This window comes from Haematobia irritans, chromosome 3, assembly GCF_050003625.1.
Source record: "Haematobia irritans isolate KBUSLIRL chromosome 3, ASM5000362v1, whole genome shotgun sequence".
Taxonomy (NCBI): domain Eukaryota; kingdom Metazoa; phylum Arthropoda; class Insecta; order Diptera; family Muscidae; genus Haematobia; species Haematobia irritans.
In genome coordinates this window covers 41,395,791-41,419,371 of record NC_134399.1, presented here as the reverse complement: position 1 = coordinate 41,419,371, position 23,581 = coordinate 41,395,791, and the positions used below count along the sequence as shown (strand labels likewise).

At 32.6% G+C, this 23,581-nt stretch overlaps 1 protein-coding gene and 1 non-coding gene across 2 annotated transcripts; one reads left to right on the top strand and one right to left on the bottom strand.

Annotated features, from left to right (window-relative positions):
* Nucleotides 1-7,296: 7,296 nt before the first annotated feature.
* eas (ethanolamine kinase 1) lies at nt 7,297-22,180 on the bottom strand. The gene is made up of 4 exons (XM_075303244.1): nt 21,262-22,180; nt 9,269-9,870; nt 8,405-8,854; nt 7,297-8,317 (listed from the first exon to the last, which is right to left on the bottom strand). Exons 1-4 carry the CDS (start codon nt 21,499-21,501, stop codon nt 8,230-8,232), a joined length of 1,380 nt encoding a protein of 459 aa, XP_075159359.1. The 5' UTR covers nt 21,502-22,180; the 3' UTR covers nt 7,297-8,229.
* On the top strand, nt 18,438-18,508 carry LOC142232465 (small nucleolar RNA U18). Its single transcript, XR_012721145.1, has one exon. It is a non-coding gene; the product is annotated as a small nucleolar RNA U18 (small nucleolar RNA).
* Nucleotides 22,181-23,581: the final 1,401 nt, after the last annotated feature.

The window sequence follows — 23,581 nt, the reverse complement described above, 5'->3', positions numbered from 1 at the left end:
TAATCAATTAATTTCGAAATATTAAATGGGTCGCAATCAATACATTGGATCTTTTCCATCCATAATTTGAAGAGACGATAAAAATGTTATCATATATATTTTTGCACTTTTTGATGGGGAATAGCCCAAAGCAAATTTTCACAACGTTTGTATTCCTTAAAATGGATTATTAAAGAAAAGTAATCGTGAAAAATGACGATTTTAGCAGCTAAACTCAAACTTAATGCCCACCTTAAAGGTGAGTACTAAGTTCGAGTTTAGCCGCTAAAGATGGGTATTAAGTTCGAGTTTATCCGCTAAAGGTGAGTATTAAGTTCGAGTTTAAGGTGGGTATTAAGTTCGAGTTTAGCCGCTAATTTTCACTAAAGTGAAAACTAAATGAGTAAAAACGTCATAAAATTATACATATTTGTCGCAGATTTCATTATAACATGATGGGGAATATCCCAAAGCAAATTTTCACAAAATTTATATTCCTTAAAATGGATTATTAAAGAAAAGTAATCGTGAAAAAATGACGATTTTAGCGGCTAAACTCGAACTTAATACCCACCTTTAAGGTGGGTATTAAGTTCGAGTTTTTTCACTGAAGTGAAAACTAAATCAGTAAAAAAGGCATAAAATTATACATATTTGTTGCAGATTTTATTATAACTTGATGGGGAATAGCCTAAAGCAAGTTTTCACAAAGTTTATATTCCTTAAAAAGTATTATTAAAGAAAAGTAATCGTGAAAAAATGGCGATTTTAGCCGCCAAACTCGAACTTAATACTCACCTTTAGCCGCTAAAATCGTCATTTTTTTCACTAAAGTGAAAACTAAATCAGTAAAAAAAGGTAAACAAATTATACATATTTGTTGCATATTTCATTATCACTTGATGGGGAATAGCCCAAAGCAAATTTTCACAAAGTTTGTATTCCATAAAATGGATTATATAAGAAAAGTAATCGTGAAAAAATGACGATTTTAGCGGCTAAAGGTGGGTATTAAGTTCGAGTTTTTTCACTAAAGTGAAAACTAAATCAGTAATAAAAGGCATAAAATTATACATATTTGTTGCACATTTTATTATAACTTGATGGGGAATAGCCCAGAGCAAGTTTTCACAAAGTTTGTATTCCTTAAAAAGTATTATTAAAGAAAAGTAATCGTGAAAAAATGGCAATTTTAGCGGCTAAACTCGAACTTAATACTCACCTTAAACTCAAACTCAATACCCACCTTAAAATCGAAATTTTTTCACGATTACTTTTCTTTAATAATCCATTTTAAGGAATACAGACTTTGTGAAAATTTGCTTTGGACAATTCCCTATCAAGTTATAATAAAATTTGCATCAAATATGTATAATTTTATGCCTTTTTTACTGATTTAGTTTTTACTTTAAGGTGGGTATTAAGTTCGAGTTTAACCGCTAAAGGTGGGTATTAAGTTCGAGTTTTTTCACTAAAGTGAAAACTAAATCAGTAAGAAAAGGCATAAAATTATACATATTTGTTGCACATTTTATTATAACTTGATGGGGAATAGCCCAGAGCAAGTTTTCACAAAGTTTGTATTCCTTAAAAAGTATTATTAAAGAAAAGTAATCGTGAAAAAATGGCAATTTTAGCGGCTAAACTCGAACTTAATACTCACCTTAAAGGTGAGTATTAAGTTCGAGTTTTTCGCTAAAGGTGAGTATTAAGTTCGAGTTTAGCCGCTAAAATCGCCATTCTTTCACGATTACTTTTCTTTAATAATACTTTTTAAGGAATATAAACTTTGCGAAAACTTGCTATAGGCTATTCCCCATCAAGTTATAATAAAATCTGCAACAAATATGTATAATTTTATACCTTTTTTTACTGATTTAGTTTTCACTTCAGTGAAAAAACTCGAACTTAATACCCACCTTAAAGTGAAAACCAAATCAGTAAGAAAAATGCATGAAATTATACGTATTTGTTGCAAATTTTATTATAACTTGATGGGGAAAAGCCCAAAGCAAATTTTCACAAAGTTTATATTCCTTAAAATGGATTATTAAAGAAAAGTAACCGTGAAAAAATGACGTTTTTAGCGGCTAAACTCGAACTTAATACTCACCTTTAAGGTAAGTACTATGTTCGCTTTTCGCGTTGAAAATTTCGTGGTTACTTTATTAAAACAGTTCAATATAAAGCAGACAAATTAACTCAATTGATGCGTAGTTTCTTGTTCCACTAGTTTTCGACAAGACTTTACAGGAATAAAGTCTTTTGATTATTTAAGGAAAAGTAATCGCGAAAATAAAGTGGTTTTCAACTCGAAAACCGAACATAGTACCTACCCTTAGGGGCTAAAGTTGGGTATTAAGTTCGAGATTAGCCGCTAAAATCGTCATTTTTTCACGATTACTTTTCTTTAATACTCCATTTTAAGGAATACAAACTTTGTGAAAATATGCTTGGACTATTCAGGTGAGTACTAAGTTCGAGTTTAGCCACTAAAGGTAAGTACTATGTTCGCTTTTCGAGTTGAAATTTTCGTGGTTACTTTATTAAAACAGTTCAATATAAAGCAGACAAATTAACTCAATTAATGCACAGTTTCTTGTTCCTCTATATTTTGGCAAGACATTATAGGAATATGTTTGTTTTCATTTATAATTTTGATTATTTCAAAAAAAGTAATCGCGAAAATAAAGTGATTTTCAACTCGAAACCCGAACATAGTACTCACCTTAAGTTAAAACTAAATCAGGCATAAAATTATACATATTTGTTGCAAATTTTATTATAACTGGATGGGGGATAGCCCATAGTGAAAAATGACGATTTTAGCGGCTAAATTTTTGGGAGCCACCCTTGTTGAATGGTTAGCATGCCCGCCTTGAATACACAAGGCCGTGGGTTCGATTCCTGCTTCGACCGAATACCAAAAAGTTTTTCAGCGGGGGATTATCCCACCTCAGTAGCTGGTGACATTTCTGAGTGTTTCAAAGGTTCTCTAAGCGGTTTCACTGCAATATGGAACGCCGTTCGGACCCGGCTATAAAAAGGAGGTCCCTTGTCATTGAGCTTAACATAGAATCTGGCAGCACTCAGTGATAAGAGAGAAGTTCACCACTGTGGTATCACAATGGACTGAATAGTCTAAGTGAGTCTGATACATCGGGCTGACAACTAACCTAGGGGCTAAATTCAAACTTAATGCCCACCTTAACTCCGTAAATAGAGTGCTATATTACATCAAAAATAATGTTTTAGAACAAGACAGATATAGCTATAATCGAAACGAATTAGTCTCAATAAAAATATACTTACTTAAGATAAGTACTATGTTCGCTTTTCGAGTTGAAATTTTCGCGGTTACTTTATTAAAACAGTTCAACATAAAATTAAATCAAATATAAATTAAATCAATTGATGCGCAGTTCCTTTAAATTTCGGCAAGACATTATGGAAAATAGGTTTGTTTTCATTTATAATTTTGATTATTTCAGGAAAAGTAATCCCGAAAATAAGGTGATTTTCAACTCGAAAACCGAACATAGTACCCAAATTTACTCCGTAGAGTCTCAAACCAAGGGATGTTAACTTATTTATGCGAAATATCTTCATATATTATTTCGCATAAATAAGTTAGCATCCCTGGGTTTGAGACCCTATTTACAGAGATCAGGGTTGCCATTTTGATCCGATTGGACCAAAATTGGTCCAAAAAATTATTACATTTCAAATTTGGTCCGATGGTCGGACCAAATGGAATTTGGTTGATTTTGGTCCATTTTCGTCAAATCGGTAATTTTTCAAAATTTTTAGATTTTTGACAAAATTTTCTGTAGAAATAAAATGTTGACAAAAATTTCTATAGAAATAAAATTTTAACTAAATTTTCTATGGAAATAAAATTTTTGCCAAAATTTTGTAAAATAAACTTAAAAAAATTGTATAGATACAAAATTATGCAAAAATGTTATATAGAAACAAAATTTTGCGATAACTTCCCAGCAAAAAAAGCGTCGCCAAAAAAGTAGTGAAAATGGTCTTTTTGGTCCGGAAGTGGTGCAAAATTGGCGCAGAAGCGATGATTTTAACATGGGCTTGTCATAGGACGGATGTCTAACATTTCAACAGCCGTTGCACTGAATTTGCATCACTTCTTAAGGTGTGATGCGAATCCAGTAATTTGGATGTGAATAAAGAAATTTTGTGATATTTTGACGAATAAACAATTTTTAAATTTTTTAATGACGAATGTCCACCATTTCAACAGCCGTTGCACTGAATTTGCATCACTTGTTAAGGTGTGATGGATTCGCATCACATGATTTGGACGTGAATAAAGAAATTTTGTGATATTTATTCGTTTTGTTTTGTTGGTTTCTTTCTTTAATCATTGTTGTTTTGATTTCAGCTTAAAACCATGCATTGACTAAACTACAAGTGTAGCTTAACCAACAGAGGAAAAGAATGTTTGTCATATTTATTTGGGCAAAGCCCCATAGACTGCAAGATAGTTGGATGTACAGCTGTTTCGGAATTATTTACCACATTCCTCATCATCATCCTCTACTTGCAGCAAAACTATCAACCAATTATCAGAATAAATTCAGACTGTTCAACCCAACAGTGAACCACACCTGAACCTTCCGAAAAAAGGGTTTACACGATAGCCGGCTTATGCCGAAATAAGTTCGTAAAGGGTGGTTAAAATTTCAAGGGCCGATGTTGATTTTGAATAAAACACAACCTATTTAGGAAATTATTGTAATTTTATTTTATTTTGATATATTGGTATTACTCAATTATGTATGGAACAAAATATCGGCCAAATGGGCGCCGCGACCTCGGTGGCACACCTTCATCCGATGGTTCAAATTTTCGATGACGCTGAGGCATAATGGAGGTTCTATGCCGTTAATGTGCCGAATTATCTCATCCTTTAGCTCTTGAATTGTTGCTGGCTTACGACGTACACCTTTTCTTTCAAATAACCCCAAAGAAAAAAGTCCAACGGTGTCAAATCACATGATCTTGGCGGCCAATTGACATCGCCATTACGTGAGATAACACGGCCATTGAATTTGTTTCGCAAAAGAGCCTTTGTTTCGTTAGCTGTGTGGCAAGTGGCACCGTCCTGCTGAAAACACATATCGTCCACATCCATATCTTCCAATTCGGGCCGTAAAAAGTTCGTTATCATCTCACGATAGCGAACACCATTCACAGTAATGCCTGACCGGCCTCATTTTGGAAAAAATACGGCCCGATGATGCCGCCAGCCCATAAACCGCACAAACAGTCACTCTTTATGGGTGCATTGGTTTTTCGACAATCACTCTTGGATTCTCATTCGCCCAAATGCGGCAATTCGGTTTATTGACGAATACACTGAGGTGAAAATGTGCCTCATCACTGAAGATGATTTTCTTCGAAAATTGATCATCCACTGTTGCCATTTCTTGGAACCATTGGAACGTTGTTGGATTGTGTATCTCTCCATGGTTCAAATTGAATAAGTCTGAAATAGAGAAATGTCAAATAAAATTCGGAAAAAAACTTGGCGTTTAGGTGTGGTTCACATTCAACATCGGCCCTTACAATTTAACCACCCTTTACAAACATATTTCTTTTTCTTTGCCACCGTCAAATCATCGATTTGAGTGCAGTTGGTATTTTGTGATATTTTTGACATCAAATATTTTCAAAAATTGAAATTTTTCTAGAAAGGTTTAGCATTTTTTCGGCAAAATTTAAATTATTTGCACTATTTTATTAATTTTTAATCTGTTTTTAGCCCATTTGAAACAATAAAATTTTAAATTTCCCATTAAAAATATGAAAAAAGCGAGTTATAAAAAATTGGCTCAAATGAACTTCGTATGCAGTTAAAATTAAGAACATCTTTGGGAGCACATTTTTGGAAGTGCTTTTAAAGTTGTGCCTTAAGAAGAACTTCCAAATTTTTTGCTGGGTTTATATAGAAATAAAAGTTTGACAAAATTTTCTATAGACATAAAATTTTGGCCAAATTTTCTAAAGAAATAAAATTTTGGCTAAATTTTCTATAGACATGGAATGTTGACAAAATTTCCTAAAGACATGAAATTTTGACAAATTTTTCTATACAAAAAAAACTTTTGACAAAATTTTCTATAGGAATAAAATTTGGATAAAATTTTTTACAGAAATAAAATTTTCAAAAAATCGTCTATAGAAATAAAATTTTCACAAAATTTTCTATAGAAATAAAATATTCACAAAATTTTCTATATAAAAAAAATTTGGATAAAATATTCTATAGAAATAAAATTTGGACAAAATTTTCTATAGAAATAAAATTTGGACAAAATTTTTTTATAGAAATAAAATGTTGACAAAATTGTCTATAGAAAAAATTTTTGACAAAATATTCTATAGAAATAAATAGAAATAAAAATTTTAATATATAAATAAAATTTTGCTATCGAAGTAAAATTGTGGAAAATATTTAACCTTTTTAACTTTTAAATTATGTTAATTTAATTTAGAAAAATGGTCCGCTGGTACGAATTTTGGTCCAATTTTGGAAAAATGTTGGTCCAAAATAAAAATTCATTGTGACAACGCTGACACAGATAGATGAAGATATTCGTTTTTCGCATAAACGAACTTAGTATTAAGCAATAGGGTCTCAAACCCAGGGATGTTAACTTATTTATGCGAAAAAATATACCTACCTATTTTTTCGTGCGAAAAATCCAGGGTTGTATAAATATGTGTTTGAAAATCCTCAAAACAAAGATTTCGCATTTATTCCGCGCTAACGTTTTTTATATGGAGTATAACAGTTTTTCGTGCGAAAACGTGATCTTAGTACTAGGCTTGATTGCAATAGCAGAAGATACCGAAATACAGAATACCAATTAGTGGTGACTGACGAAAAGCGACGGCGACAACAAGGGTAATTTTGCTCGTTCCCTGGATCACCTATTATAATAAGGTGCGATTTTTCAGTATGGCCGATATTACATTAGAAATGCGCAGTACATAAAACGTCGTGTTGCAAATTCGGAATAGGCTCTACATTTGTTTTTATTTAATCTTTATTAGACTCCTAAGGCAAACTGACAATGCATGAAATCCTTGTTGGGACATTCGTGTGAAAGGTTTGGCAGAACTAGAGAAAAGTGTAATAAATTCTAGCCTATCCAACAAACACATTTTGGACACTGGTTTCATACTTTTGGCCTTATTTGCAATATTCATTTCAAAACAATCGCTTAACAGGTCAGATTTATATACAATTTCGTAATGTGCTAATGTGTTAAATAAAATTAACAAGTATTTCATAATTTTGAAAATCAATTTATTCAATAATATATAGGTATAGATAGATCCAACAAAACGAAAATATATAAGTGTATGTTAAAAATTTGAGAACGTTATAAAAAGTTTACAATACATATTTAACATTGTTTCCTAGTTAATATTTTCATCTTTGTTTGTCTTTAGTAGTACATACATTCGTACAAAGATATTTCTGCGACTCGTTACAAAAACTAGCCTGAGGTATGGCCTACTTTAAAACACAAATGGAAGATAGCTTATCAAGGAATTCTAATATATGGAAAAGAATAATAGCTTAATATATTGGAAAAGGGGACAAAATTTATTAATTTAATGTGTATTTAAAAGACAACACATTAAAACAGTTAGTTAAACAATGTCATAATATAATAAAATGCAAAAACATAAAGCACGATATGCTTACAAAATATCGATACTGTGTATTGTGATACTTAGAGCATTATAGTTATTAGATGGAGAAAGGGAAGAGGAGGGATGTGTTAAAATTAACAAAAATAGATTAAACCTAAATTATGGAAGGTAGTATAAGTTAACACATGAAATCCAACAAACCAAATCAAATAATCACATATTGGCATTGTACAATAATGGCTTTATAAAACGCAAAACTGAAGATATTGTTAACAGTGAAGTAAAATAAAAAATGGGATAACAAATAAAAAAAAAACAGCCATATAACAAAAATCACACATAATTGTTTTAAATAAGCGAAGAAACGTTTGAATTAAAATTGTTAATGCTTGCGGAATGCAAATGTTTGTTTTGTTTTAACTATATTTAAGGAAAGGTAGTTCAAATGCCGCCTTATTAACTTGAAGAAGTGGTGGGTGTGGTTTCGAAGAGTGCCGGTTAACCAATTCACCTTGTAAAAGATAAACAGAACAGCGTCTAACATGTAAGAGCTTTGGTCTAAATTTTACATTTAGGTAAACATCCATCCAATGAGAGGAACTCTTGTTTTCTGGCCATATATTCGTTATAACGCAAGAATGCATATCTGGTAAATATAAAAGAACAATCATTAAGTGTTGCGTTGAGATTATATTTAAAAGATATAAAATATACGCCAAGTTAGTATACTTACTCTACATAATCGAAATCTATGGTGGAATGTTCGGCTTGTATAAGACTCCATATGACCCAGAAGAAATGTGCAGCTAAGGCAAATTGATTGACCTGTATATAGAGCCGCTCAACCTCCGCATCATTTACTTCTTTCTTTTGCAGGTACGTCTGTAAGTACACCCGAAGCCATTTTAATTGGAAATCGCGACTTGGGTAACGCGAATAATCGACTGTATCAACTCCAGCAAACTCTGCAAAGTGATTTCCAATATCGAAAGCTTGGAAATTGTAATCTGCATATTCGTAGTCAATGAATGTGACCGTTCTTCGAGATTCCGTATATATAACATTTCCCAACAATAAATCGTTATGTGCAAATACAACGGGCGATTCCAAGGCCTCCAAGTGTTTGTACAATTCCGCAAATTCGTCACGCATACGTTTAATAGGTAAAAATACGCCTTCAAGTCTGATTAGAGTCCAAACAAAAGATCAAAAAAGAGATGAAGATGCATAGGTTAATACGATTTCAAGAGGTTGAGGGAGCATGTAACACACATGAGCATGCATGATCGTGTTTTATTACTTTGATTTGTCATTGTGTTGTAAGACAATTGTTTTCTGATCTGAATTCTTTCTTATGACAAAAATGAATACGAACGAAGGACGTACGACGAATATGACAACGAAGTGTCGCCAAACACGTTGCTTAACGCGACAGTCACCCAAGCACTGTCATTGGGTGCTACCGTTCGTACACAATCCGATCCGTTCGCCCACTGCGGGCGATCGCTCGTCGATGTGTTCTACAAAATAATGAATTTGTTTTGGCACTTTGCAACAAAAATTGGAAATATTATTTCGTTATGTTTGTGACAATTACCTTTTATGCTTATTGGCATCACTGAATCTTTCAGGTACAAGATCGAAAAAACTTTGTGTTTTCTTCCACAGCATTGGCACTGGCTTAGATTCCGCATTTCGATTCCAATCAGGCTTCACCAATCTATGCATATCTGCCATACGTTGCGCAACCAACGACCATACATCAGGATGATGAACGCTATCGGTATTTAGCGTAACTCCAGGTACAAAATCATACACCAAGCCATTTTTAAATGTAGCATACAATGTAGGTGCGAATCCATAGGTATGTAATAATAAAATATTCCGAGTTTCAGCTTTACGATCAATAAGCAGGTCCGTTTTATTGCCATAAACTCGAACAAGTATTACATCTGACGCGCGCTTTTCTTCAATACCATTGGTATTGGTTTGCGGTCTTGTATCAATATCGTCATCACTGAGATTTCCAGAATCATTGTTATCATCATCGGTTCTAATTTCTCCATTAAGGCGTTGGATGGAATCGTCATCCGAACATATTTGAACCCCATTGACCCCATCCGCAATGGATGTGATATGACAATTTGGGGGCTTATAGAAACATCCAACAAGTTTATTGGTAATACCGTCAGTGAATTTCTAAAACAACAACATCAAATTTCATAAAATACATAAAATAACAAAATGGTTTGTCAAAATATTCATAAATATGTAGACAAGGACAAGCCCCGTCATGGCTTTTCAATTTCAAACGATCATAGGTGGTCGGAACAATAATTTCGGTTTTCAACATTCAGGACATTTTCATTTCATTTTATTTAACAATACAGTAAGCCTTCGTGGCCAATAAATCGTATTGTTCTTAAAAATAGTAATACATTAATAGTAATTGTTAAATTATCAATACTAATCATTAATACTTAAATTACCCTACAATGCCTACCACTCCACCATCCTCACTTTGGCCAAAGTCACATAGAAAACTAATATTAATAAAAGTAAACTAACACATTTAACTAACACCATTGGTAAATAACAGCCAACATTAAATATATTCATTCAAACTAGTCAGTAGCAAGTTCCTAAATTGATTTAATTGCCAAAATGATATACTTGTACGAAACGTAGTAAACTACAAAGCCTTTTGCAGCCTATTCGGACTGTTTCGCGAGGTATTTTGAGTCTGTTTATAAAGGGTGATTCTTTTGAGGTTAGGATTTTCATGCATTAGTATTTGACAGATCACGTGGGATTTCAGACATGGTGTCAAAGAGAAAGATGTTCAGTATGCTTTGACATTTCATCATGAATAGACTTACGATCTGCCACAACGTCGAATTTTCAGTGAATGGGCCCTAGAAAAGTTGGCAGAAAATCCGCTTTTTTATCGACAAATTTTGTTCAGCGATGAGGCTCATTTCTGGTTGAATGGCTACGTAAATAAGCAAAATTGCCGCATTTGGAGTGAAGAGCAACCAGAAGCCGTTCAAGAACTGCCCATGCATCCCGAAAAATGCACTGTTTGGTGTGGTTTGTACGCTGGTGGAATCATTGGACCGTATTTTTTCAAAGATGCTGTTGGACGCAACGTTACGGTGAATGGCGATCGCTATCGTTCGATGCTAACAAACTTTTTGTTGCCAAAAATGGAAGAACTGAACTTGGTTGACATGTGGTTTCAACAAGATGGCGCTACATGCCACACAGCTCGCGATTCTATGGCCATTTTGAGAGAAAACTTCGGAGAACAATTCATCTCAAGAAATGGACCGGTAAGTTGGCCACCAAGATCATGCGATTTGACGCCTTTAGACTATTTTTTGTGGGGCTACGTCAAGTCTAAAGTCTACAGAAATAAGCCAGCAACTATTCCAGCTTTGGAAGACAACATTTCCGAAGAAATTCGGGCTATTCCGGCCGAAATGCTCGAAAAAGTTGCCCAAAATTGGACTTTCCGAATGGACCACCTAAGACGCAGCCGCGGTCAACATTTAAATGAAATTATCTTCAAAAAGTAAATGTCATGGACCAATCTAACGTTTCAAATAAAGAACCGATGAGATTTTGCAAATTTTATGCGTTTTTTTTAAAAAAAAAGTTATCAAGCTCTTAACAAATCACCCTTTAGCAGTAGTACCTATGAAAGTGACAACTCAAATCCCTATTTTCCAGGGATAGTTTTCCGATGTTATTTAATTTTTGCCGTACCACTTCATATGTCAGGGAGCCCCTTTAAATGGGTAATTGTTGGGGATAGTCACATTGCATTTCCTCGATATTGGATCCGTGCCAACATGGCTTTCGTAAAGTCGACTACTCCTTACATTTCTAGATTGAAGTTGATTCATTTACCCACTCTTAAAAGACGATCTTGATGATGTATAGGTTAGTAAGTGGTGATATTCCATGCTCAGAATTGATATCTAGAATTAGGATAAATATTCCTTTCAAGCATCTAGGAATTACCACTTCTTATTCAATGATTTTCAACGTTCGAATTGTGCATCAGTAGAGCCTATCCGTAGGATGTGCATTGATTTTAATTCAATCTATCATCTAATTGACTAAGTTAATTGTCAGTATTGATGTGATAAAGTCCACAATTTTAGCAAATTTTGATAACTAATATATTTTTTGTTGGATATGGTAGTAATACTCAAATTCTGATAGAAACTTTCTCACACCTTGTTTTGTAAAGATCATTCATAATTCGTTTATCCAGATTATGGAATGCAATTCCCTTCGATTATAAGAACTATAAGAACGGTAAGTAAAATAATATTTTAATAATGACAATTAACTTGTATAATACCTCCATATGCGGTGTTGTTTTTTGTGTTTAGGGAAAGAAATGTGCGTGTAGTTTATCAACTATTGAGAATATTTTATTCACATTATTTTTAAGTATTATTATCATTTTTTTGCATATTTGTAAATTCTTTAGTTTTGCTGTACTTTATTTCAAAGCTATCAATGTATGGTCCAACAGGGCTTATTAATTGATTAAATAAATTTTTGAATTGAATTTAGGCTTATAATGTAAAATATCCCGTTGATGAGTACTTCTCTGAGCCCTTCATGAAAATATGCTTACAGAAATATTAACATTCGACCGCATCTTATACATATATGTATACTGACCTACTTACAACCACCATTAGTCAAAATCTTATATTGTTCCTGTTGTCAAAAAATGGAAATTTTTCGAATACGAGATAAAGTAACCTGTGGGTTTAAGCTTTGTACATTAATTCTTTATAGTTTACTGCATAAATTTCCTTAGGTTAGGTTAGGTTGCAGCCCGATGTATCAGGCTCACTTAGTCTATTCAGTCCATTGTGATACCACATTGGTGAACTTCTCTCTTATCACTGAGTGCTGCTCGATTCCATGTTAAGCTCAATGACAAGGGACCTCCTTTTTATAGCCGAGTCCGAACGGCGTTCCACTTTGCAGTGAAACCACTTAGAGAAGCTTTGAAACCCTCAGAAATGTCACCAGCATTACAGCGGTGGGATAATCCACCGCTGAACAAATTTTTGGTGTTCGGTCGAAGCAGGAATCGAACCCACGACCAAGGCGGGCATGCTAACCATTGCAGCACGGTGGCTCCCATAAAAAGTTTTTGCTGGAAGTTATTTTTTTTTTTTTTTCATTTCAAACAAATTGGTAGCTGAAATGTAGAAAGGCTCTATCTAATTTCACTGTTTTAAAGGGAAAATGACTAAATATTATCTACTCCACAAAACGCCATCAGAAAATCGTGTAGGTTTATCCTTGATAAGTCATGCTACCCAGGCTTTTAAGTTGTATGCGATCCTAGGCGATGGTATAGATTTCGATAATATCTGTATATCCACACCTTCCATTTTCAATTGTGCTATATCTTATCATCCATTATTTCGACTTTGTTTCCCAAGTTCAAAATTCATGTTATAATTCCATTTGATGGTTTTCCGCAGGACTTTTAAATTATAAAATGGACAATTTTGTTTCATAAGGATACTTGTTGATATTCTTGGGTGAGTTACGTCCTTCGTCTGATATTATTTCGAGTTCGTGGGGAAACTCAAAATAAATTAAAAGAAGAAGCAAACTTCATTCTGGAATAACTAACATTAAATGATTTTCGACGTCTTCATTACTACATATATTCCCTTTTCCTGTCCAGACAAACGTCCTAGATGACCGCATAATATAAATCTTATCTTGCGTAAGCACCTGGCCTAGATAACTCGTATGTACAAATGATCTCATCATCTACTTCAATGTTTTGAAACAATAAATTCTGTTTATGTTTAATTCTAGAATACTATCAATATAATTTTGCAATAATAGACATTAAAAAGAAACCAATGCATTCCTACATTCTAGTGTATGAAAATGCACAGCAAGGTATTTATGCAAATTTAAAATAAGACTAATATTTATATACACATATATCTCTGCTTTTTTGTTAAATTGTCGGAACAATTTATTCAATCACAGTCAGTATCAAATCATATGCATGACTACGATCACATAACAAATGTCCAAACATTTCACACAGAGACTTATTTAAGAGCTTGACATTTTAATGGGTTTGCTGTGATGATGGCTAAACAAGCAACTCGTAATTTTTTTAGCAAAGGCAAGGCAAAACATATTACTCATAGCTCTTTCGAGAGGTTCTCAAATCAGGGTGTAATCCAAATGATAGCGCGAAGTGAATAATAACTAAATCACAGTTTTTATCGCGTTTGAAACGACGTATAAACAATTATACAACGTAAATAAAAATTTTATATGTAATTGAAGGAACAAAACGATAAGATATATTTATATTTTATTAACTTGTGCGTTATTTCGATTACTTGTACCAATTTCTACGATCAAGACATATTGTAATGATTAGAAAGTCATATTTGAGAGTATTATAGATATGAACGTTTGGCGAGATAGATTTGGAAGTTTTTTTTGAAGAAAATATTTCAATTCAATTTTTTAATTTAATTCAATTCAATTTATAAAGACAATACAATAAACCAAATGAGACCAATAATGTGTACTGTTACTAAAAATAATCTTAAATCTATACAGAATATTAGAATAAAACTAAATTGTTTAGTTCTCCCTGCAGACAATGTTATCCGCATGCCTAAATTGGGGAATTAAGAGTGGTTGACTGATATATGTTGAAATAATAAAGGAACAAAATGAACCAAAATAACTATAATTCATTGTTAAAATTTCAAGTTGATAGTACTGTTAAACAACAGAAGTTTTCTGAAATATTTCTAACATTCAGATAATTGAGCTCTATTTTCACATTGGTAGCTAGTTAAATTTCGATTGCCAAAACATATCAGATTATCATGGGTTCAGAGCAAAGTTATCATATACTATGCTGACGGACCGTATAAAACTTTCCGAATCAATACGTTGAGATTAGTAAGTAAGTTTGCAGACAGAAATGAGCATGTTTTGCAATCATGAAAAATAATTATATTAATTTTGATAGAAATAACAAATTGAATAACAAAATACTTAATTTGCTTATGTTGGCTTTTACCTCCTGTTGTGATAAACTGTGATGTTTAATGCGACTCATACGTTTGAAAGCTAAATGACGTCTTTGTTTATAGCCTGCAAAACTCTGTGGAACAGGGAATTAGAAGTTAACATACATTCAGAAGGAGATGAGATAGACACAGGGTGAATTTGAACCTTGAGTCGATTCAGATTTAGATATAGTTCTCATATACATGTACGCCACATTTACTTATTATTTTTTGTTTTTCATTAGTTTAAGTTTTATGAAAATTGAACTAGCAATCTTAAATTATACCCCATTCACATTAGGCTCAAATCTGCTAAATGTAGATTTGAAATCCATATTTTATAAAACAAATGAACAATGAAATCTATATAATATGGATTTTGGAATTATCAATTAAATTTTTTTTGTTACTTTTTTATATAAATATATCAAATTTTTTTTGTAACGTAGTCTACATATTGTAGTTCCAAACGCTGTTTAACCTAAGATATATACTTAGTATTAAGGTGTAACTATATGTCAAGTTTATGCAGTCCTAGTTAGTTTTTATTAAATATAAAACAAAAATTAGAAATCAAATATAAAATAACTCAAATATATAAGTTCGAGGATTAAAAATTGTTAACATAAAAATATATATTGTTAGTTGTTATTAAATTGTTAGTTGCAAATAATTAAACTTATTGGTTAATAACCTGCGTTAGTAGGCATTTGAGAGTAGTAATCAATTCCTAAATTTTTATATTTATATATCAAATTATTTTTGTAACGTAGTCCACATATAGTAGTAAGATATATACTTAGTATTAAGGTGTAATGATGTGAATGAGGTATTATATTGTGATATAAGTAATAAGTTGTCAAAGATATTTAATAGTTCTTTGAAATTCAGTTATTTCCCTCGTAGAAGGAGAAGTTCCTTTGGCTACCCACTCCATGTGCATAGAGTTCCTTTGACGCAAACAATTATAGAAGTATAGCAAAGTTGAGTGTATTCTAAAGTTTTTTTAAGATGGCGCCGGATATTTTATCAAAAAGCTTCTTCATTAATTGGTTTTCGGATTTCGCAAGGGTTTAACGACTGTTGCTAATTTACTTCGCAAGTTATCAGTTGACAGATTATTTGTTTTTGCGTCATCTATATCCATATAAACCTAAATTGGCAAAGCTGGATGAAATTTTAACCAAAGATAATCTGAAATATTTTTTATTTTGCGATTCTTACCCTGTCGTCAAATGAGTAGCTGACTACCAAAAACACTAACTTTAAGTTCGCTTGTGTATACCAACTTTAAGCTAACTACTATGCAATGCAGAAATTACATTAATAAAAGTATATACAACACTTCGCTGCATTCCGATTGCAGACAGCGTCGTTTTTTTGCAAACTCATTAGAAAAAGAATACCGCGTGCTATCGCTTTGAAAAATTGTTTCTTAAAATAGAGAATTACTGAAAAAGTATAAAGTCGTTTAATAACTAAAATATGTATATTTAAAATTATTGTGTGTGGTTGTTCGATTTTTTTTTACAAAAGAACACGAAGGGTGTTAGCAAAAGACATTTGAGAAGACTTTTGAAAAAAATAAAGGGTTTTGTACTCCAAAAAACTGTATTGTTATATTTTGAAGTTGAAGTGTCTTATTTAATGTTTATATCAATAAATGTTTGTTTTATTAAAATATACATTTTAAACCTTTTTATTGTAATAAGCTGAAAAATAGAGATTTTAGGGACAACTTTCAATCAACTAACTTTTAGTTAATTAAAAACTTACTAACTTTAAATTAACGTATTAGTAACTAACGTTAAGCTAATTAAAAGTAGTGCAGAGCTGGGCAATTGACTACATCCTATGACATCGCCATGTTAATTATGACATGCAAAAATACTAATGCTGTACAAATTTTCCCATTCAGCAATATCACTTGTCTCTAATTACCTTTGTCAGCGTAGTCAGTATGTTGTTGTTGGAAGTTCAGTATCTAAGCCACTAAATATAAAAAGAGGTGTTCCGCAAGGATCTCTCCTGGGACCACTTCTGTTTTGCATGTACATAAACGATCTACCATCCTAACTTTGTTATTCTAACATATATACTGATGATGTACAGCTGTATATCAGTTTTCATAAGTCAATGTTACACCAAGGCATCACAAAACTTAATAAAGATTTGACAAGTGTACACTCCTGGGCTAATACAAATGGATTTCTGATAAACCCAAAAAAATCGAAGTTTGTACTGATTTCAAGCCGTTTGCAAGAGATCATATGTAGCTATCCTGTGTTAATTGGAAACCAGAACATAGAACAAGTTCCAAAAGCTAAGAATTTGGGCGTTATTATAAACAGTAGCCTGAGATGGAATGGTCATATCAATGCTGCCTCAGGTAAAATATTTGGTATGTTAAGGACATTGTATAAGACACATTTGTATACACCACAGCACATCCGTTCTCTTTTGGCGAAAACGTATCTAATGCCGGTACTGCTTTATGGCGTGGAAATATTTAGCAAGTGTGATGCAAGAAGCAAAAACTGTTTGGAAAGAGCATTCAAGGCAATAACAAGATATGTGTTTGGATTAGGTAGATATGAAAGTTGTGCTGCATACTCAAAAAGCTTATATGGTGTAAAGTTTGGGGACCTTCTAAAAATTAAAACACTTACACTGCTACATAAGATCATTTATTCAAATGTACCAACATACCTATACGAAAGGCTATAAATCGGCAGATCGAGCAGAAGGATTGTCATAGTTCCGATACGACATAAATTACTACTTTCTGAATGGCAATTTCTCATAAATACCGTCCGTCTTTGGAACATCTTACCACCCCAAATACAATTTATCAGCATCGCATACTCTTTATCTATTATCACAATGGACTGAATAGTCTAAGTGAGCCTGAATCTTAATCGGGCTGCCACTTTAACCTAACCATACTCTTTCAAAAAGTTTTACATAAATACTATCAAAATACACTTTTAAATAATTAATTGTTATTCTTCTTTTTCAAATAGACTACTATTCATTCATATATTTCAATTATGTATCATTAATACTCCAAAATTTTTAATTTCTATTCAACAACATTATATATTTTCTTTTTTAATTATTGTTTAAAATTTTCATACATATTCTATTGTTTTTATCTAAATATTGTAAAGGGTGATTCTTTTGAGGTTAGGATTTTCATGCATTAGTATTTGACAGATCACGTGGGATTTCAGACATGGTGTCAAAGAGAAAGATGCTCAGTATGCTTTGACATTTCATCATGAATAGACTTACTAACGAGCAACGCTTGCAAATCATTGAATTTTATTACCAAAATCAGTATTGTATTTTATTACATTCAAAATGATGACAAAAGTTACCGTATGATAAATAATGACTAAATAATTCGGCTGCGCTTTTTTGCGTTCTGATTTTAAAATAAATAAATATTTGTTTTTCATTCATCTCTAAGCAAAAATCTAATATTCTGTATCTATTGCTTTCAGATTTATTTGTGAATCATATTTTTCAACTAGCACTTTGCTATAATAATCAAATGTGTGGACAAACATTATTAAACAATGGATCAGTTTGTAAACTAAAAGGTAAATATTGAATAATTTTTTTATCGTATGCATTTACCTAAATTTTTAAATTTTTTGAAAATCTATGATGAAATTAATTGGTCCGTGTTTATGAATTTAAATTGATTAATTCCTTTCCAATTCCTGAGAAATATCTAGTAACTTATTTGGCTATCAAATGAAATTCTATGCCTTTTAACTAATTAATAAAGGGTGATTCTTTTGAGGTTAGGATTTTCATGCATTAGTATTTGACAGATCACGTGGGATTTCAGACATGGTGTCAAAGAGAAAGATGCTCAGTATGCTTTGACATTTCATCATGAATAGACTTACTAACGAGCAACGCTTGCAAATCATTGAATTTTATTACCAAAATCAGTGGCAGAAAATCCGCTTTTTTATCGACAAATTTTGTTCAGCGATGAGGCTCATTTCTGGTTGAATGGCTACGTAAATAAGCAAAATTGCCGCATTTGGAGTGAAGAGCAACCAGAAGCCGTTCAAGAACTGCCCATGCATCCCGAAAAATGCACTGTTTGGTGTGGTTTGTACGCTGGTGGAATCATTGGACCGTATTTTTTCAAAGATGCTGTTGGACGCAACGTTACGGTGAATGGCGATCGCTATCGTTCGATGCTAACAAACTTTTTGTTGCCAAAAATGGAAGAACTGAACTTGGTTGACATGTGGTTTCAACAAGATGGCGCTACATGCCACACAGCTCGCGATTCTATGGCCATTTTGAGGGAAAACTTCGGAGAACAATTCATCTCAAGAAATGGACCGGTAAGTTGGCCACCAAGATCATGCGATTTGACGCCTTTAGACTATTTTTTGTGGGGCTACGTCAAGTCTAAAGTCTACAGAAATAAGCCAGCAACTATTCCAGCTTTGGAAGACAACATTTCCGAAGAAATTCGGGCTATTCCGGCCGAAATGCTCGAAAAAGTTGCCCAAAATTGGACTTTCCGAATGGACCACCTAAGACGCAGCCGCGGTCAACATTTAAATGAAATTATCTTCAAAAAGTAAATGTCATGGACCAATCTAACGTTTCAAATAAAGAACCGATGAGATTTTGCAAATTTTATGCGTTTTTTTTTTTTAAAAAGTTATCAAGCTCTTAACAAATCACCCTTTATATTCTACATAAACTAAATCATTGCAAATCACACACGATAACTAAACGATTTAATCTTGTAGTGTGTGAATGCAAGCAAAATAAATAAATAAATAAAATTTGGGAGAGGTGATCTTTGTTTTCCCTCACAAACTCGTAGAACAATTATGAAGGGAAACATTTAAAAGAGAAAAAATATTAATCAAAACTAATATTTTTGAAGTGTGTATAACTACAAACATATCGGATAGAAATTGCAGACCATAGATGTCATATAAAGACATAAATCCATATCCTAAGTTGCCAACCTGATCGTTGAAAAGATTTGCAAGTCAATTAGATTCTTGTAATATGAATGCCTTTACAAAACGCAAAATTGTCATCCCTCCATAGAATTCAAACTAAAAGGAGTTATAATTCAAAATGGCGGGATAGAAACAATGTTTAAAGAAACAAAATTTTGCGTTTTGTCGTCGTACACCAGAATACGGGGGTATATGACTAAAATAAGGGCAGTGACTCACAAAAGTAGTCGTTTTTTGCTCTCTTGAAATCAAATATATTTTTTTTTTGCAAACCGTTTACAATTTTTTATTAAATAGTTTTATTGAAATGTTCTCATGGATATACATAAAAGCAAAACGTAAATAAAAAATCAATATATTAACTTCATTGTATTAATTCTAAACATTAAATAAAAAAAATAAAAAAAAAATTCTCACAAAAGTATTCTTCGCATCAGTAATCACATTGTATGAGGCAGTATTTTGGTCCACTTAGTATTTGGTATAGTGCCCTTTGTTAGCGCAAATGGCTTCCAGTCGTCTTGGCATCGACTCTACCACTTTTCGACACGTTTCTGGAGAGTTTTTGCCCTATTCTTCCTGCAAAGTTTACGTACACTGAATTTCGTGAGTCACTCTACGTATAAATATTTCTTTAAGTGTATTTTTTTTTTTAATTTTTTTTTCGAAGAATGCCAAAGATAAGGTTTTTCAAGTGTTCTTTCGTTTCTGGATTTTTTTTGTCAAATACAAAGCCGAATAATGTGTTTTCGGGCTCGTGTTTTGAAATGCTATGACATTTTATGTTCAAGAATCTCTTCAACGAACTTCATACGTCAATGCTTAGCTCAACATTTGCAAAAAATAAACAGAACAAATATTCCCGCATTTACTTTGGCTGTATATAATGCCTAGTAAATACAGACATTTTACTATATACATATATATATTTTATATAGTTTTAAATATATATTTATCATCATCTGTATTTATAATTCCAGAAGAGCGAACATTTTTATATCATGCTTTATGAATTGAACTGAAAATCATTCTTGCGTGTTTACATTGGCTATCTTTTGAACAAGTGCTAGTTATCGTATAATTTTAAATTATGTACATGTGTGTATTATTTACGTCTTATTATATTTTTAATAGAAAATTATAGATCTCAACCAACGACAATGTAGTGCGATATATGGTAGCTTTAGAATATAAAGCCGGATCTATAAGCAAAACAAAACAAGCAGAATTTTAATTCAGATTCTTTATAAAGCAGCATATATTGATTCCTCCCTCGATATCAGAAAAATGTGTTAGAACGTTTGTGTTAGATTGTGGACATACTGGCGCTTATCAGTCACCGTCAGTCAGTTCGATGATAGTTTCAAGAAGAATATGAATGAAAATGAATAATACACTACAATACAATGAACTTGTCTGAAATTGTTTCAGATTATCTGGAGATACAATATGTTCGAATTCAAGAAGAAATATATTACCTTGTATTGGACATAACTGAGATTCCATCCCGGTCTTATGGTTTTTATAATTTGTTTAGCGCCCTCTATAACTTCATTTTCATCAATGTGTAATGGTACAAATGGCACATTGGACCTGGAATTCAGATGGGAAGATTGTTCTTTCGCATTGGAACTTGATTGTTGCAGTTTTGTAGGGACACGTATTATACCAGATTCATTGTTATCTGAATAGCTATTGACTTTTGTTTCTGTGCCCATTCTTTATTTCTTGGTAAATGCTTTGAAATAGGGAAGAGCTGTAATGATGATAATTGGCGCCTAGTTTAAGATTGAAATATTTGTCGCCGATGTTTGTTTTGCTCCGGTCGTTTATCGAAATCTTATGTTTTGGTCTCTACCTAGGGAGTGTTGTTGTTTTTTGTTAAACACTTATTGTCCGCAAATTCTCTTATCAACTTTTGATAATTTGGTTCAGTTATTCAGGAAGTTTCGTTCTCATTAACAAAACTAAGTTCAAATGCGCACGTAACACTCATACAAGTGCCTTACTACACAAATAACAAAAACAATTTGCGCAGAAATAATTGTACCTCCCCTACACAAATGCCGTTTTTCGTTACCACAAAGCACAATACCCAGCACGCTGCGATTTCTTTCACTTTTTCTCTGATGTCTATTTTTATCGATTTTTCACGTAATTTGGTAGAAGGATGGATAGCCTTGTTTATGTTTCCTCCACAATTTTATAGCTTGTAAATTATCTGTTCTTCAAACAATTAATTTTTCACGATTAGAATATATCTTTGTTTTCTCAAGGTTTATTCTTTAAATATTAAGATTTTATATTCTTTGAAGTTTTTGTTAAGGAACGAGAATCGAAGGACGAAGTTATAAAACTAGCGAATGACAACGACCCTCAGCAACGTTAATGTTTAAACTGGTCTAGTTAAAAGGTAAATGGATTTCGATTTTATACCAACGTCGATTTACAGCAGCACAAATCGATAACACATTATTCGTTTCATACTAAATTATTCGTTACCACCTAAATTGAAACGTAGCTCGGAGCGTAAATGCTGATCATTTAAAGCCGTTCAGAGTGTCAGTTTATCCGTACGAGATATCTGTTTGTTAAAATCTTACAGTCAAATTAATGACGGATCGCTAATTCAGCTTGGAATTTTTATTGTTTCTTCCATTTTTACGCTCCCTACTACCCTGCCAACATTTTTTGAATTTGGGGGCGCTTCTGAGAATCCCCACTACGTCGAAAACAATCATATACGACATCAAAAACTCGTCGGAAAAGCGCCGTCACTATTGAGAAGTTGTACCACGTCAAGTTACTACGAAAAAGTTACTCATCAATGCAATTATTAGGTGCCTATTTAGATCAATTTCGAAGGACGCCAATAAGAACCCCTGCAAACTATCAGAAAAAGTGCATTTAAGGTAATTGTAGAAGAATCATTGTGGTCAAGTAAAACACGATTGTGTAGATGTTTATTGATTTGATTAAACTTTTATAATTTCTTATAAATATAACATTTTTCGGTTTATCTCATCACATTTAACATAATTTTTTGCATTAATAAAAGAATGATGTTGAGTTTTAAGTAGCAAGTTACATATTGCAGCGTCTATCAGCCAATTTGTTTATTTTCGATGGAGACAGCGTGCATGGAAAAATATTTGAAAAACGATCACTTTATTCTATAAGGCATATTAATCCAGGTAAAGTCATGCAATCAGGTGACTAATATCGACATTCATCTTGTCAAAGGCTTTGTTTACGTTTAGTAGATTTGTTTACATTCTTTGTTTACATATATATTGCCATATGACGGCGGCATAAGGCAAATAAATGTTGAAGAATGTATTGCTAAACTGAAACACTATGGTTCGAGTGTACGAATTGAGGCATTAAGGAATCTAAGAGATGCAATAGCAATAAATCATGGGATCCCTATGAAGTTCAAAGAGCTTATATGGAAAATGTCATCATATGTCTACGAGATGGATCAAATGGTTTTCTGGAATCCCCAACGGGTATAAAATAAAGTATAACAATGTAACCACCAATAAAACAAAAACTTTCTCATAGGAACCGGTAAAACTTTATGTTCATCTTTGGAATGGCTGCAATCCCGAAAAGAGGAAATGAAGATGCAAATACAACAAACAGCACCGCCACCAATTATTTTAAAAACAATCCTATTTAGGCGGAGCACCTGTAAATGATTGCTCGTGCAAAGCCCAAGGGTGGTAGCTGGGGTCTTCCTAAAATAATATATATACTGGGTACTTGAGGTACCCATTCACAACTAACGCAAGCTAT